Source organism: Paramormyrops kingsleyae, chromosome 25 (assembly GCF_048594095.1).
Source record: "Paramormyrops kingsleyae isolate MSU_618 chromosome 25, PKINGS_0.4, whole genome shotgun sequence".
NCBI classification, from domain to species: Eukaryota; Metazoa; Chordata; class Actinopteri; order Osteoglossiformes; family Mormyridae; genus Paramormyrops; species Paramormyrops kingsleyae.
In genome coordinates, this window is record NC_132821.1 from 33,269,460 (window position 1) to 33,284,096 (window position 14,637).

Here is a 14,637-nt window from a genome sequence, read left to right on the forward strand (position 1 = left end):
GCCACAGGGCAGCGCAAACCGGTTTTGTCTCCTTGTTACACTGTAGCTGTATTTTATGCAGTGAACCATGCAGTGCCTTCATTAGCAGAAAGCTCAGTTTGTCCTTCCTCCCAGACATATGTAAGAGGGCGTCACTGGCATTGGCCACAGACTGGGGTGTCGGGGGGGTCTATCTTAGCATCGTCCATATGACAGAACAGTCTCTTTCCTCACTAGGAGACAGAGGTTTGTATAAATGCCCCCCCCCCCCTCGCCCCCCACCTGGGCAAGCTGACAAACAAATACGGATTAGTAGGTAAGGAAATAACCAGAATAATTTATATTTTGATTTATGTTATAACATAATTAATTCAGATTCAACTAGCCTGCCGGCCTATGCAGGAGGCAGCTGTGCGCCCCCCCCTTAAATAAGGTTGCGGGTTGCCAGGTTGTGGTGACATATTGGTTGAAACAGTATGCAGTGTGTGGATTGTGTGTCTAGATGGGGTTTCATGAACAATCTGGCAACTTGGGTGACGTCAGACAAACATACAAAACTGTGTATGACGATTAATTATTTATAATACAGTTTGGGGGACATGCAAATTGTATCATGGGGGGGGGGGGTCCCAGGATGAACAATAAAACGGGAAGGTGTTGGGAGACGGCCCGGAATTTCGGGGGAAACCCGGGTGCTGGCAGGTTCGGCCCGGAATTTCGGGACACGCCGGTACTCACAAGTGTGCAGGCACTCGGTGACAGTGGTGGCGTCGATCAGGTAGCCCTCGCACAAGTGACACGTGATGTGCGGGTTGAGGTCCCACAGCTTGATCCTCCTCGTCAGCATATCAGGGTTCTAGGAGCCGAACGGGTATGTGGAGGGAGAGGGTGGGACAGGAAAGCTTATCACCGCCCCCCAGTGGTGTGTTTTGGTCTTACACACATGCTAACAAAAAGCTTCACTTAATATACGCTTATATATAGTTTAAGCTAGCTAGACTGAAATACCCATGCAACAGAACATCTGCAATTAATAAAACAATCAACAATCAAACAATCAGAGAAAAAAAAAATACATTCAGATACAAGAACAGCATCATAACATTCAGAAAAGGCACTATACCAAAAAATCCAGGAATATTCTAGAAGAGTGTGCGAAAAAAAGCATCTGTGGTCGATGACATTGCAACCTGGTGGACATTATCTGTAGAAGATACTAGCAGATTTGCCCACTGGCATCAGGCAGTGGGGCTCAGGCTTTCAGGACCGACAGACTGATTTCAGTTTCTTAGAAACCTGTAAACTCCCGCAAGTGCAGATCAATGGATTTTTTTTTAATAATTAATCCGAATTCAGAAGTTTTACTTACAGTACATAACCTAGTCTTAATGCTGGCAAAGCTAATCGAGAATAATATAAATGAACAAAATAAAAGTTGTCTATACTTAACGTTTGATCCAAATCCCTGACAGTGCTTACAAATAGAAAAGTCTAGTAGGCAACATTCAACAGCACTTCAGATTTACCCACGGGTGACGTACACATCGATGGAAGCAGTGAATGGGACGGCGTGGTGCTTTTACAGACCCCAGCTTTGGCCGGGCAGGAAACAGGAAACAAGAACGCAGACGAGCGGGCAGGATGCTCACCCCGAGAGCCGCCATGTGTGGGTCACAGACAGGTCGGCTACCACCTTCTTCAGGAGGTCAGGCGTTAGCTTTGCATCGTGGGTAGTGTGACATATGACTGCAAAAGAGAGCGAGTCTCAAGTCAGTGCACTGAACACACAGAAGCGCGATCTGAACTTTCAGCCGAACTCAATTTTACAGATCAAAAGTTTTATTCACACAGATTATAAAATGCCTTCCTCTGTCTGAACAAGTAGCGACATTCAGGCGTCTTTGAAGCTGAAGTTCTAATGAATGTCGTCACTTTACGCTTTAGGGCTGGCAGCATTCGGGGAGCGTTTGGTCCTGTACGTTACTGGCTGGGTTGCCATTTCCTCAGTGAATCTGCGTAGCGAGAGAAACAGCAGCCACTACGATAAAAATAAGTGCTGACAAAACAAAAACATACAAGAGTTTTATAAATTTGACTGTTGCGTCCTGTTCATTTCAGGAGTATTTACATTTATGATGCAGCAGCACCCCCAGAAATTTTTCATAGTGGTGGCCAGATGGGGGCCCACTGAAAATCCTGAGGTGGCACAAAAAACCGAAAGCCATGACCGGACTTCCGGAATTCTATTATCCTGTTGTAGTATAAAAGGGGGACATTTCAGGTCCAGAAAGCAAAAATCCAGACCAGGACTTTGTTTTAATCAACCAGTCAAACATGTTTTTAAGTGTGTGCTTTTTACGCTGTAATGGGCAGATATATGCACATCAGAGTATTCAGCTGCTTGGTTGAAACAAAATCTCGGTCAGGAATCACATACTGATGTACTTTGTTTTCTTGTTTTAGAGTTAATTATATTTTACCCAAACACCCCCACCATTGTTATAATGAAGAACTCGACAGGCTTTTATAAAAGCTCCAGGTAACATATTTGGTGTCTCGTCACATTTCTGTGGGACGTCGTTATGGTGAGGGGACTCTGGCAGGAGGATCTTCGGTGACGATCACGATGCTAAGGACGTTGCTGTCTGCTCTCCTCCATGACGCCCTCATGACCCACAATGCTAGGACTGACCAGCATTCATCAGATGATTAGCCCGCGCAATTAGCCTGGATTAGTTTGAGCAGATGCCCTAATCATGTAGACTGTCAGTCATGCTATCATCTATACAACCAAACAGATTATCATCACCATCACCAACAATGTATCTAATCAGCACTGGGATGACAATGATGAACAGCAGGGTCACTATGCTAAGATCAGCACCAGAATCATCATCATCTTCCAGAACAACAATATTGCAAACATCACTGAAATAATGACCATTATCATCGTAGCCAATCAGAAACTGCACCATTGGCATCATAACCAATCACTGCTGAAATTCCCTCTTACCTCGCACAGGAAGACGTTCCCGGAATTCGAGCGTCTCTCCAGCCTGCCCTTCATTCCACTATGGCCGCCCGTGCTCATTCCTTCACCCTCTTTATACTGGACCGTCACACTCTGCAAGCAGTCGGGATCCCATTCGGTTGACCAGACGCCCACGTTACTCCTCCCAAAGAGGCTTCGTTAAATGTTCTCTCCCACCAACAGTGCATTGCTCAGACACGGGCCACACAGTGCCAGCTCCCGGCATCCAGCTGGCCCGGCCTCCTGCCACAGCGATTATCAGCTGCTATTCCGCTTATTAAACCCAGAAGACAAACAGGTGACCTTCTGCGCAGGTCTGTATCTACCACCTAAAACCATCGCCACACCTCAGCCCTTCTGCTTTCTCCACACTGACTACCACCTGAAGCCAAAATCAAACTGAACACCTTGACATACAAGTCTGCTGAGGAAATGGCAGGATCTTACGTCCGGGACCGATTCGGGGACCGATTCGGGGTCGCTACGGTCCCCGGCCACAGAAAGCCTCTCTTCAAGGTCTCAACGGCCAGACGTCTTGTTCATCTGATTATAAGTGTCTCTTCAGGAGCGCTGAATCATTCAGGAATCACCTTAAGTTGCACTTAGATCCTGAACACTGCACTGCAAAAGGGCTATTCTCTTTAATTCAACAAGTGCTCTCATCAGTTCGTTCCCATTAAAGAATCACTGCAAGAGCTACACCAACTGGACAATTGTTCTTTACTGGAATAATGAAATACACAGGTTTCTTTTAATCTGCGTGATTTTACAGGAAACAGCTTATTTCAGAATGGGGGGCTACAGATAGTAAGGAAGCAGAGGGTGTTGATGTTGGTAGTGGAGGTCTTAGTGTTGATGGTGATGTTGATGGAGATGTTGGTGATGGTGTTGATGGCGGTGTTGGTGATGGTGTTGACGGTGGTGTTGGTGGTGGTGTTGATGGCGGTGTTGGTGATGACGCCGGTGTTGGTGGTGGTGTTGATGGCAGTGTTGGTGATGGTGTTGGCGGTGATGTTGGTGATGGTGTTGATGGCGATGTTGGTGATGGTGTTGACGGTGGTGTTGGTGGTGGTGTTGATGGCGGTGTTGGTGATGGTGTTGACGGTGGTGTTGGTGGTGGTGTTGATGGCGGTGTTGGTGATGACGGCGGTGTTGGTGGTGGTGTTGATGGCAGTGTTGGTGATGGTGTTGACGGTGATGTTGGTGATGGTGTTGATGGCGATGTTGGTGGTGGTGTTGATGGTGGTGTTGGTGATGGTGTTGACGGTGGTGTTGGTGGTGGTGTTGATGGCGGTGTTGGTGATGACGGCGGTGTTGGTGGTGGTGTTGATGGCGGTGTTGGTGATGACGGTGGTGTTGGTGGTGGTGTTGATGGCGGTGTTGGTGATGACAGCGGTGTTGGTGGTGGTGTTGATGGCGGTGTTGGTGATGACGGTGGTGTTGGTGGTGGTGTTGATGGCGGTGTTGGTGATGACAGCGGTGTTGGTGGTGGCGTTGATGGCGTTGTTGGTGCTGGTGTTGGCGGCGGTGTTGGTGGCAGTGTTGGTGGTGGTGTTGATGGCAGTGTTGGTGATGGTGTTGGCGACGGTGTTGGTGGCAGTGTTGGTGATCACCTTATGCTGTCAACCTCAGCCTGATTAAATACAGTGGAAATCCATAAAGTAACTGGATGGAAGCTTGTGTTTATTGCAGTGCAGCTGTGTGTTCAGAACACTGCTGTGGGGTCAATGTGAGAAGTCTAACCACAGCTACAGGGCACTGCAGAGAGGTGAGGGATCACTGCGCCAATCGCACGATACTGAAGCCTGGAGTCCGACAATGAAAACACTGAGAAGCTTGACAGAAGTCATTCCATAATCACAGTCAGTGAGAGAAATTTTAGCTCCAGGACATTCAATAGAAAATCATTTAATAGGCAATCGCCGCAGCAGAAAGCGTGACGCCTCTGCAACTCCGTCAGGTATATGTGCAACAAAGCAAGAGCAGTCCTTTGCCCCAGTCACAAAAGCGCTTTCCTAGAATACTTTGTAAATCTTGATACCTATTACATACAAGACACCTAGGCACCTATTATTGTTGTTTCAGCACCTATGCTAATACAACAGTAATAATCTGAATTATCACAGTCTCCTTCTGACTAAATGTTCGCAAATGGTAAACTTTACAAGAATGTTATGGTCTGGCTCGTTCGGTAATTGATCTAAGCACTGCATTTTTCTTCCAGACCGAAGTTGAGCTGCAGGGACTCAGCACACGGCAGCAGAAATCAGATCCCAGCCATTTGCGATGGGCCCCAACTCGCCCAGCCGTCTGGCATCACATACACTCAGGCAGAGACGGAAATACCAATCAGGCTTTTCACTTCTTTTACTTTGGTTCAGCTCGGAACCTTCCAGAATGTTCCACAACAAGGCTGATGACCCCTAACCCTGGGGCCTGCATCACAAAACAAGATTTGTTAGTTAGCTAGATAACTTGTTGGATTTAAGGTAGCCTGGTTTAAATGGCCTTTATCTTCATTCACTTACATTTAGCCCAGACCACCTTAAATCCAAGAACTTCTCTTGCTACCCCTAAAATCCAGCTTTGTGATGCAGGCCTCTGGCTTTTTATCCCTGATCAAAACTGTTAACAAGTCTGTTTCATCAATCTGTGGATTGAATTCTTACTTAAACTTTCTTGACAGTTGTGGACTTCTTTAAAAAGGATTCTGCAATGATTAGAAAGCTGACGAATATATATATATATATATATATATATATACACTTTACTTCAAATATTTATACTTCCATTTCATTAATTTAGCAGATGCTTTTATCCAAACCCACATACTGTTTTTGAGAAAGCAGGGTCAGGGTTAGGCTTAGGGTTAGGCTTAGGGTCAGACAGCTCCTACAGTACCTGGGGTCCAAACCCGCTATGCCACACCGCATCAAACACACCACAAAAAATGGGAAATGACGTGCTTTAAATTATTCCATAGTAGTTCGCAGCTCATTAATAGCGTATTAATTTAAATGCTAACATAATGTGAGAGGAACACATAAAATGAACATTTTAACACACATAAACACACAGGTACAATGATCAGCATCGCGATCTGGATCTCAGCAGAAGTCCGTCTTCTGTACCGACAGGTAATAAAAGCACTGGGGAAGATTGCGGGGTCCTTCAGCTGGCCTCACCGGCCCCGGGGCGTCTATACATCGCCTGCCCTGTCTATAATGAAACAGCCCATGCAATGGAGGCAGCGTGTGGCTCAGCCTCTGTGCCTGTGAGCGGAAGGTCATTGGTTCAAGCCTCAGCCGAATGGTCAGGTGTCCCTGGGCCCCTGAGCGAGGCCCTTAACCCCCAGCTCCAGGGACGCTGCCTGCTGGCTGACCCTACACTGTGAAGCCCCCACCCCCCAAGCGTGCGCTCACCACTATGCGTCTGTGTGTCTCATGGAGAGTAAGTTGGGGAAGGCGAAAAGAGAATTTCCCCCCTGGGCGATTAATAAAATACCACCATACTATCTCAAGAAACCCTTCAGTAAGAGGCAGGAAAAGCTCTGTAATTATAAATACTAATCAGGTAATGCAAAAATTATCTAGGGAAGAAAGGAAAAGACGACCCCAGTTTAACAGGTACGGCTGTGTGCCTGTATATCATAAACAAGTGCAAATATGTTACCATAACTGGATTATCCCAACTCAGCAAAGGGGGGTGGCTCAGTGGGTTACGAGTCTGTGACCCACTCGGAAGGTTGCTGGTCCAAATCCCATAATCACTAGCATGATGTCAGTGTTTGGCCCTTGAGCAAGGCCTTTATCCGGAGGCTGACCCTGAGCTCTCATCTGTATGTCACTTTGGGTAAAAGCCCACCTGATGGGACAGGGATCCCAAGCACTGCCCAATTTAAGTGACTCCCCTTTCGTTAAACTGTATTTTCACAGACGAGTTAGAATAAATTGACTTTATTACAACAGCCACAGATATGAGGATGTGAACTTTAAAGGTACCAGTGTCCCCTTTTCTACCTTTCAGCCAGCCCTCAGAAAGTCTCTGCAGTTCGAGAAATAAGTGTGAAATATAAATATTCAGTACATTTGTGTGACAAAGCGGGACATTTCATCGACGGCTGCCAGCGCTAAGGCCGCGCAGGATGCCAGCCTGCGGATCTGCACCGGGAACTGGGCCGGTTACATAACCCGCCCAGCACAAGCAGGCAGCGTGAGGCCACCGGCGTCACCGTCACCACCGCCTGTGACAATGCGGCCGCTCCGGATCACACCTCTCCGGGAGCAAAGCAGCCGAGGACTTCCACGGCAACAGAGGCCGAACGTTCAAAACTCAGGCGATAGCGAGAAATAAAAGGAGGATGTTCCAGCACCGGCGGCTGAGCTGGAGATTACGCAGCTCCCTGTTAAATCTCAAATTCAACAGCTGCAGATGTTACATTTATTTATAAAAGCAAATAAAATATGCTCTGGTGAATTATCTGCTTTAATAACCCTAAATTAACTGCACATGCTTCCTTACTGCATTATTAAACTTTATTCTCCGGGAAATTTTTAATTAAAATATGAAGATTATACTAGGAGACGCCGGTGTGATAAGGCCCACCCAAAACTTTTTGTCCTCTGGGTGGTTCGTTAATCTGAGAAGCTTAACCGAAGGGGGTCTGAGACAGCGGGAAATATGGTGCCTGGTTGACCCTCCACTCTGGTGTCACCTGAACGCCCAGAAGCAAAGCAGCCCCCCCTTTTCAGCTGCCATTTTTTGGAGGGGGGGGGGGGGGGCAGCAGAAGGACCCACAGGTGATTCTCTCAAGTGGGGGCCAGAATGGCAGTGGGATTTATGACAATGAGACAGCAGGGACACCGTGAGGACATGCGAGGCGGCTATGAGATACGAGGGGGTAGTGACACCCCCAGGAGCGGGGGGTGGCTTTAGAGGACAATGACTAATCAACAAAGTGCAACACAGATCCTTATATGGAGTTCTGGCCATTCACTAACTTAGTGTTTCTCAAAGTGGTCTTCTGGGACCCCCAGATGGTCCAAGTTTTTGCTCCCTCCCAGCTCCCTGGAGCAAAAATGTGGGCCATCTGGCAAGGAGCTGGGAGGGAGCAAAAATGTGGACTGTCTGGCAGGGAGCTGGGAGCAAGAAAAAATGTGGACTGTCTGGCAGGGAGCTGGGAGGAAGCAAAAATGTGGACTGTCTGGCAGGGAGCTGGGAGGGAGCAAAAATGTGGACTGTCTGGCAGGGAGTTGGGAGGGAGCAAAAATGTGGACTGTCTGGCAGGGAGCTGGGAGGGAGCAAAAATGTGGACTGTCTGGCAGGGAGTTGGGAGGGAGCAAAAATGTGGACTGTCTGCAGGCCCTGGAAGACCAGATAGAGAAACACTGCTCTAAATCACCAAAAATTCTGTATTAATGCTACCTTTAAAAATGACGACAAATATACAAGCCACAACAAAACCTTAGTAATGCGAATTAAATTCAGTGATGTCATAATCTGACATCACAAAACCATACTACTGGCTAATTGTCTTCCGCATGGTTCAGCATAAATGGCATTTTGCATATTTTTCAGCCTTAAAGTCACACAGTTTCCTGGAGGGGGGGGGTGAAAATTTTGCCACTGAGCAGAAGATGTGCAACTCAACCCCTGAATTTTGAGGTTTCATTCCCCGACTCTTAATTTTGTCACCTCATTTGTGAATTAGAAGCTAAATTAGACAAGGTTGTAATATCAGCCGATCTTGATGTGCACGTTGACGGTGACACGCACAAGCTCAGCAGACATTTTCTGCCCCGTCAGATTCGTGGTGAGACCTCAGCATCATTTCTGTTTTCATTGGATACATCTCTCTCTCTCTCTCTCTCTCTCTCTCCCTCTCCCTCTCTCTCTCTCTCCCTCTCTCTCTCTCCCTCTCTCTCCCTCTCCCTCCCTCTCTCTCTCTCAAATCAGGCTAACAGATTTTTACCGATGGACCACTGAACAATTTCCCAGGAAAAAACCTGAACGATGGCATTCGCTGACAGTTTATTGGTAATCTAAAAATGTAAATATTAGTTCTGGCAGTAATACTGATGAAATGATGGATGCATGTTATAGGGACGTCAGAGAGGCTCTGGATGAAAACCAGAGAACCAGAAACTGAAGGATGAATGGAGAGCTACATGCCGGTCATTCAATGGACTGACAATATCACAGTGTACTGAATGCTCTGTGTAATATTCATATTAATATTATAGGCCTTCTGTAATATTATGGCGACCGCAGTGACAGCATCGCTCCAGAAGGTCCTGCTTTCTCTCCGGCCTAAACGCTTCCCAACTGCATACTGGATTCCCAGCCAGACAACAAACGCACACCTCATTTCCTGTCTGGAGCAATAGCTAACCTCGCATTACAAAGGCTGCTGATTCGCCGATTACGACGCCAGCAACAATGACTACAAGGACCATTTCATAGTGAACTGGATAACACATAAATATCAGCCGAGAGCCATAAACTGATGGACTCAACTTCGGCAGGCCGTGTATGACTTTCTGCTCGAGTTAATGACTCAACAGGGAAAAAAATAATGAATTAAGACATAAAATCTAATACCATTTCTTAAAATACCCCCTTGTAGCATTTACTAGTCAATACAGTTATGTTTCTAAACTCTGGAAAAAAATCTACGATACACTGGTTTAACAAGACGGATCAGAACAGCTTTGTCGTCAGAACTTCACTCAGAGCCATTTTACGCTGTTTCGTAATTAAGGGGTCATATTCACTCGCACAGGTACAACTGTAGCCTCACTGCATCTGAACCCCAGCTCTCACTGCATCTGCGTGCTGTGCATTTTCTCCCGGTGAAATAGTGACTGACAGCCCATTGAGTGTGACTGTGTGTGGTTGTGGATCCTGCAGTGGACTGACACACCATCCAGGGTGTCCCCCGCTTTGTGCCGCCTGCTTCTGGGTCAGTGTAAACCTGCACTGGATAAGCAGTTATGGGACACAGATCGATGTATTCATGAATTATTAGTTTAACACTCGTGGGGCTAGGACACTGTACCTATAACCAGAAGGTTGCTGGCTCAAATCCCAGTCAGAAGAGTGATGTCACCGCTGGGCCCTTCTGCAAGGCCCTTAGACCCTAACTGCTTCACGGACTGTCTGATGCCGCTTTCAGTTGCATGTTGCTTTGAGTAAAACAATCTTCGAAATAAATTAATTGTAATGTTAACTCCTTATTTTGCATCTTACATCTTAGAAATCTTGCACTGCCAAAGCTGCCTTAGGCCACAGCAGGTTAGTGACGGTCTACCGGCATGTGACAGTGTCGCTCTCTCCGCTCTACAGACACCCTCGTAAGTAAAAAATATGACGGCGTCCTTTCAGAGGCGCCCCGTTCTGCTCAGGATGGATGTGCCGATTCCCCGCTCACTCGCGCTGAAAGGTCAGGCCTCTGCTTATTCCACAGGATTGATGTGCAGCCCCCCAAACCACGGGATGGGGGATCTTTCACGTCCCTTAAATAAATACATGGACATTTGGCAGTCGGATGCTCAGTTACAAGGCTAGTTTATGGCACAGTCTGCCATTGTAAGGAATCCCCCCCCCCCCCCACACACACTCAGAACTGAAGACTGATTGTTTTAGTCCTGCTGTAATTTTAGTACAACTTCCTGTGAATAGTGTCTCTGCTGTCACTGTACATGTTGCTGTATGTCACTATACACTATAATCAATATTAAATACGTGAACCTCGGATCCATTCGCTCGCTCATGCTCATTGGCTGGAGCGCGAACCCGCAGCAAAGCATTATGGGATACCCAATGCTGACTGCCATGACATTAAGACTCATCTCTTACCCTCAGCGCCATCATGTTCACATGCGGTGTGCCTTGGGGGGGCACTTAAGTTTGGAGACCCCTTAGGAGTTTCATATTCGTATAATTAGGACAGGAGATATTATCACCATTAAATTGATTTAGTATTAAAAGGGCTACATTGATGTCTATCTACTGGACAGCTTCTGTTACTCAATCTTTCAACTATTGTACAACTATTTCAGCAAAGTGCTACATAAACATGTGAACAATATGAATTAACAGAACTGACAAAATCTATCCATCTTCTACACTGCTTATCTATGACACGGTGACAGTGAGACAAGCGTCTGTCCCAGGAGTCACAGGAGTCACAGGACATTTCTGAGTAATACTCCCTGTGAAGTGCCATTACTGTGTCTGTGCCCCAGAAGTGTGTTTGGTCTAAACCCCTCTGTGCTACATAAACTGATGGAGGAAGAGTACAACAAAAGACCAAGCACAGACCAAGACCACATTCATTATCATCAACATCTTCATCATCATCATCGTCATGACGACGATTCAGAGAGATCAGACAACAGGAAGTGCCCGCATTCTATCTTGACGACCAAGAAAGTGGTAGGTAATAGGAAAGCAATCAACGTCCACCTGACCTCTGGGCCGACGCTTCTGCACGCGATTCGCGCTGATCAGGAGCAGGCGAGGATCCGGCAGGATACAGGCGCTAATCTCCGCGTCGCAAAGCCCTCCAGCTAGCTGAGCCGTGTGGCCATCGAGCGGCGCTAAGCAAAGTGTGAAACGTCTCTCTGGGTGGGAGAGCCTCCGGCTACGGGAGAAGATCACCTGGCCGTCAGGCTCCGTGCGAAGTATTAGCCTTATGGCCGGGAGACAGCTGCAGGGCCCCTGAAACGCGATGCCGGAGATAGAGAGGCGTAAATACCGCCCCCATCTATCATATCCTGCAGGCTTTAGTTAGTAATGACTCCGGTAAAGGAAGACGTCAGACCGCAGAATGATATAAATGATTCTTCTGGGCTGCGGACAGCCAAAGCTCCCGTCAGGCACTCTGAGCGCTCCTCTGCCTGAGGCCACTCCCCCCCCCCCACAATGGGAGCTGACCCAGGCCTCCAGCTTACAAAGGGGGCCACTCGAGCACACAAAGGGGCCATCGTCCGTCACATCTCAGACCACTCCACCACGGGCTCACAATGCCTGCTAACAGACAGACCCAGACTGCAGACCACCCTACCTCTCCTTAAAAGGCCACAGCCCTAAGCCCCGCCTCCTCCGAAACAGCCAATAACAAGCCTCTGCGACCTCCAGCTGCACATAGCTGTACGTACCGAAGTCCCTAGTTTACCACAGGAAAGAGGCTTGAGGCTCAGCTCTCATCGCAGGATATCATGTCATCAGGTGCATGTATACCACCTGGTAATACAAAATACATTTAACTCCTAACATTCTTACTATTACTCTCACTACTACAACAACAACAACAACAACAACAACTACTACTACTACTACTACTACTACTACTACTACTACTAATAATAATAGTGTAATGGTTCTGAAACAATGACTGGTGACATTATTATTCTATGTAAAGTAAGGGCAAACTGTATTTTGTAAACAGTAGACCTTACACCTATTCTATAGTCTTCCAACTGCATGTGTCACATGACTGTTCTGGTCCAATCATGTTGGAGTGGTCGCACCTGCGGTAAAAGCTAGGCTAGTTTCATTAGGTGAAGATAGGTAATAGTCCTCCTTAGTGTCCCAAATTGTCGGTTATTAATAAAATCCAGAAATTTCCCCTAGTTTTTCCTTGTTCGCCAACCCCCCCAAAAAGGTATGATCTGAGGTCTGAACTGAATCGCGTATTAGGAGAATCATTACACTCATAGTAATAACAATAATAATTATTATTATTTATCAATAATATATATTATTATTATTATTATTAGTTTGGAACTTTCAGATGACAATGTCTGTATAAGGTTGACAAAAAAGTTTCTTCTATTACTAAACTGAAACTCAAAATATAGTTAACATGACAAGCACACTGACACACACGATCGATGTGTGTGAAAACATACCTCGCCAATAAGCCTGATTCTGGGGTGACTCTGATCTGAAGATGCTGAAATCACGTAGCACCATGAAGCCGCTCACTGGGTCGGGACCCCCGTTCGACCCGGTGCTGCCAGTTTTGAATTAAATGAGCCTCTACCAGTTTCCCCCGCAAGGCTCTTCAGGTCTCTTGCTCTCCACCATAAAGCGCATCAAATATTCAGCAGCCCTTCCATATCTTAAGACCCTTAGGGGACCCAAGGGCCGGGAAGACGGTCGATACTCTCTGCAGGCTGGGATCGGGCCAAAACCGGCCGGGAACAATGCTTCCGAAGCCCGGGGCTTACGGCCGCAAGGCCGGGTCTTTGGGAATAACAGATACAGACAGGAAAACAGCTCCATCTCCAACACACACAGAAGGGTCATAAATAAGAGGGGAGACTGATGTTTAATGGAGCTTCTGCTTCCTGTCCCCAAGCGGGACGTGCCATCAGAAGAGCTTAAGGCGACAGCAGGCCTACAGATGCCCTGGTTAAGAGCAGGACAGCGTTCATACTCGGGAGGCAGTGCATGGTTCCGCGAGGTAGGCCTCTGCGTGTATGATTGGAAGGTGGCAGGTTCGAATACCATCCTTGGCAGAATGGTCACATGTCCCCTGGGTCCCTGAGCCAGGCCCTTAACCCGCTGAGAAGCTCTAGGGCTGCAGGATAAGTGGCCAAATCTATGTGGACCCCAGGTATGGCTCTCAACTGTATACACATGGGCGTGTGTGTGACAAAGGAGAGCATCCTGGGATATGCATCGTTCAAACAGCAAACATTGCATTATGTCATGTTCATTCCAAAGACCGTCTCCTGTTCTTTGAAGAGAAGCCAAGCATCCTTCAGGAAAACCATCTTCTCCATTCCACCGGCATAAAATACGCTCAGCTTCACCCAGAGTGTGTCGGTAGCAACGTTTGCCGTTGAACAGGTAGAGAGATGTACTCCAGTCTGACTGAAGTCTACCGGAGGGAGACATTAATGTTTGTTTTCATAGTCAGCGAGAGGGAGAGTCTCTGTTGACCAGCATAATCAGTTTTAATTATTCTCCCTAATTAATAAATCACCCTAATAGAAAGTACTTGCCATGGTGATTCATTATCTGAGGAGGTCTCGCAGCTGTCCAGCGGGTTTAGCGTAATAAAGCGAATCCTTCTGCAATTTCCCCACCGTGAAATCACAGGATTAGGGTATCGTTAGAGGACGAGCTCGCTCACATCCGGCTCAGGGCCTCCACCTGGCGCATGGTGCGGCCCACAGAGCGCGTGTGCAAAGGCCGCACTCGGCTGCGATTCTGACAGGCCTCTCCTGCCATTCCACCCAAGCCCCAGGGAATTATGGGAGTCCGCCAGACACACTTGGGTGAAAGAATGCGACTGGGCTCGTCCTTCTAAGAGCCATGCTGGCCTGAGGGGAATGGAGTTCATGGAGGGAGGGGGGGGGGATGTCTTCAGAGATGCAGTGTGATGTAAACCCCGGGAAACATCAAACAGGGAGGTGTCCCAGACACCCCTGCCGTGTTACAATGGACTTCATCAGCTGAATTAAGAACTATGGGTAAGTGCATGCAAGCGTGTGTATCTCCTGGATTTAGGTCAGTTTGGCTCCGTTTTGTGGTTGTGGACCCGCTAGCTGCATAGTTGGGCGTAAGTGTTAAAGTATGCATGTGTGCTAGAGTGTTTGTCTGCAGATGCAGGG

General features: G+C 47.3%; 1 protein-coding gene across 4 annotated transcripts in view; it reads right to left on the reverse strand.

Moving 5' to 3' along the window:
- The window catches only part of LOC111855391 (polycomb group RING finger protein 3-like), a 37,752-nt gene that overhangs the window by 17,057 nt on the left and 6,058 nt on the right, over positions 1–14,637 (reverse strand). For 3 of the 4 annotated variants that reach the window (XM_072707140.1, XM_023834350.2, XM_072707139.1), the window contains exons 2-3: positions 1,629–1,725; positions 718–835 (exon numbers count right to left, since the gene is read on the reverse strand). In XM_072707140.1, coding sequence (XP_072563241.1) covers positions 718–835; positions 1,629–1,643 — 133 coding nt within the window. In that variant the 5' untranslated portion in view covers positions 1,644–1,725. Of the gene's footprint in view, positions 1–717; positions 836–1,628; positions 1,726–2,992; positions 4,153–14,637 lie in introns of those variants that run through there. The other variant, XM_023834351.2, reaches the window with a different exon arrangement.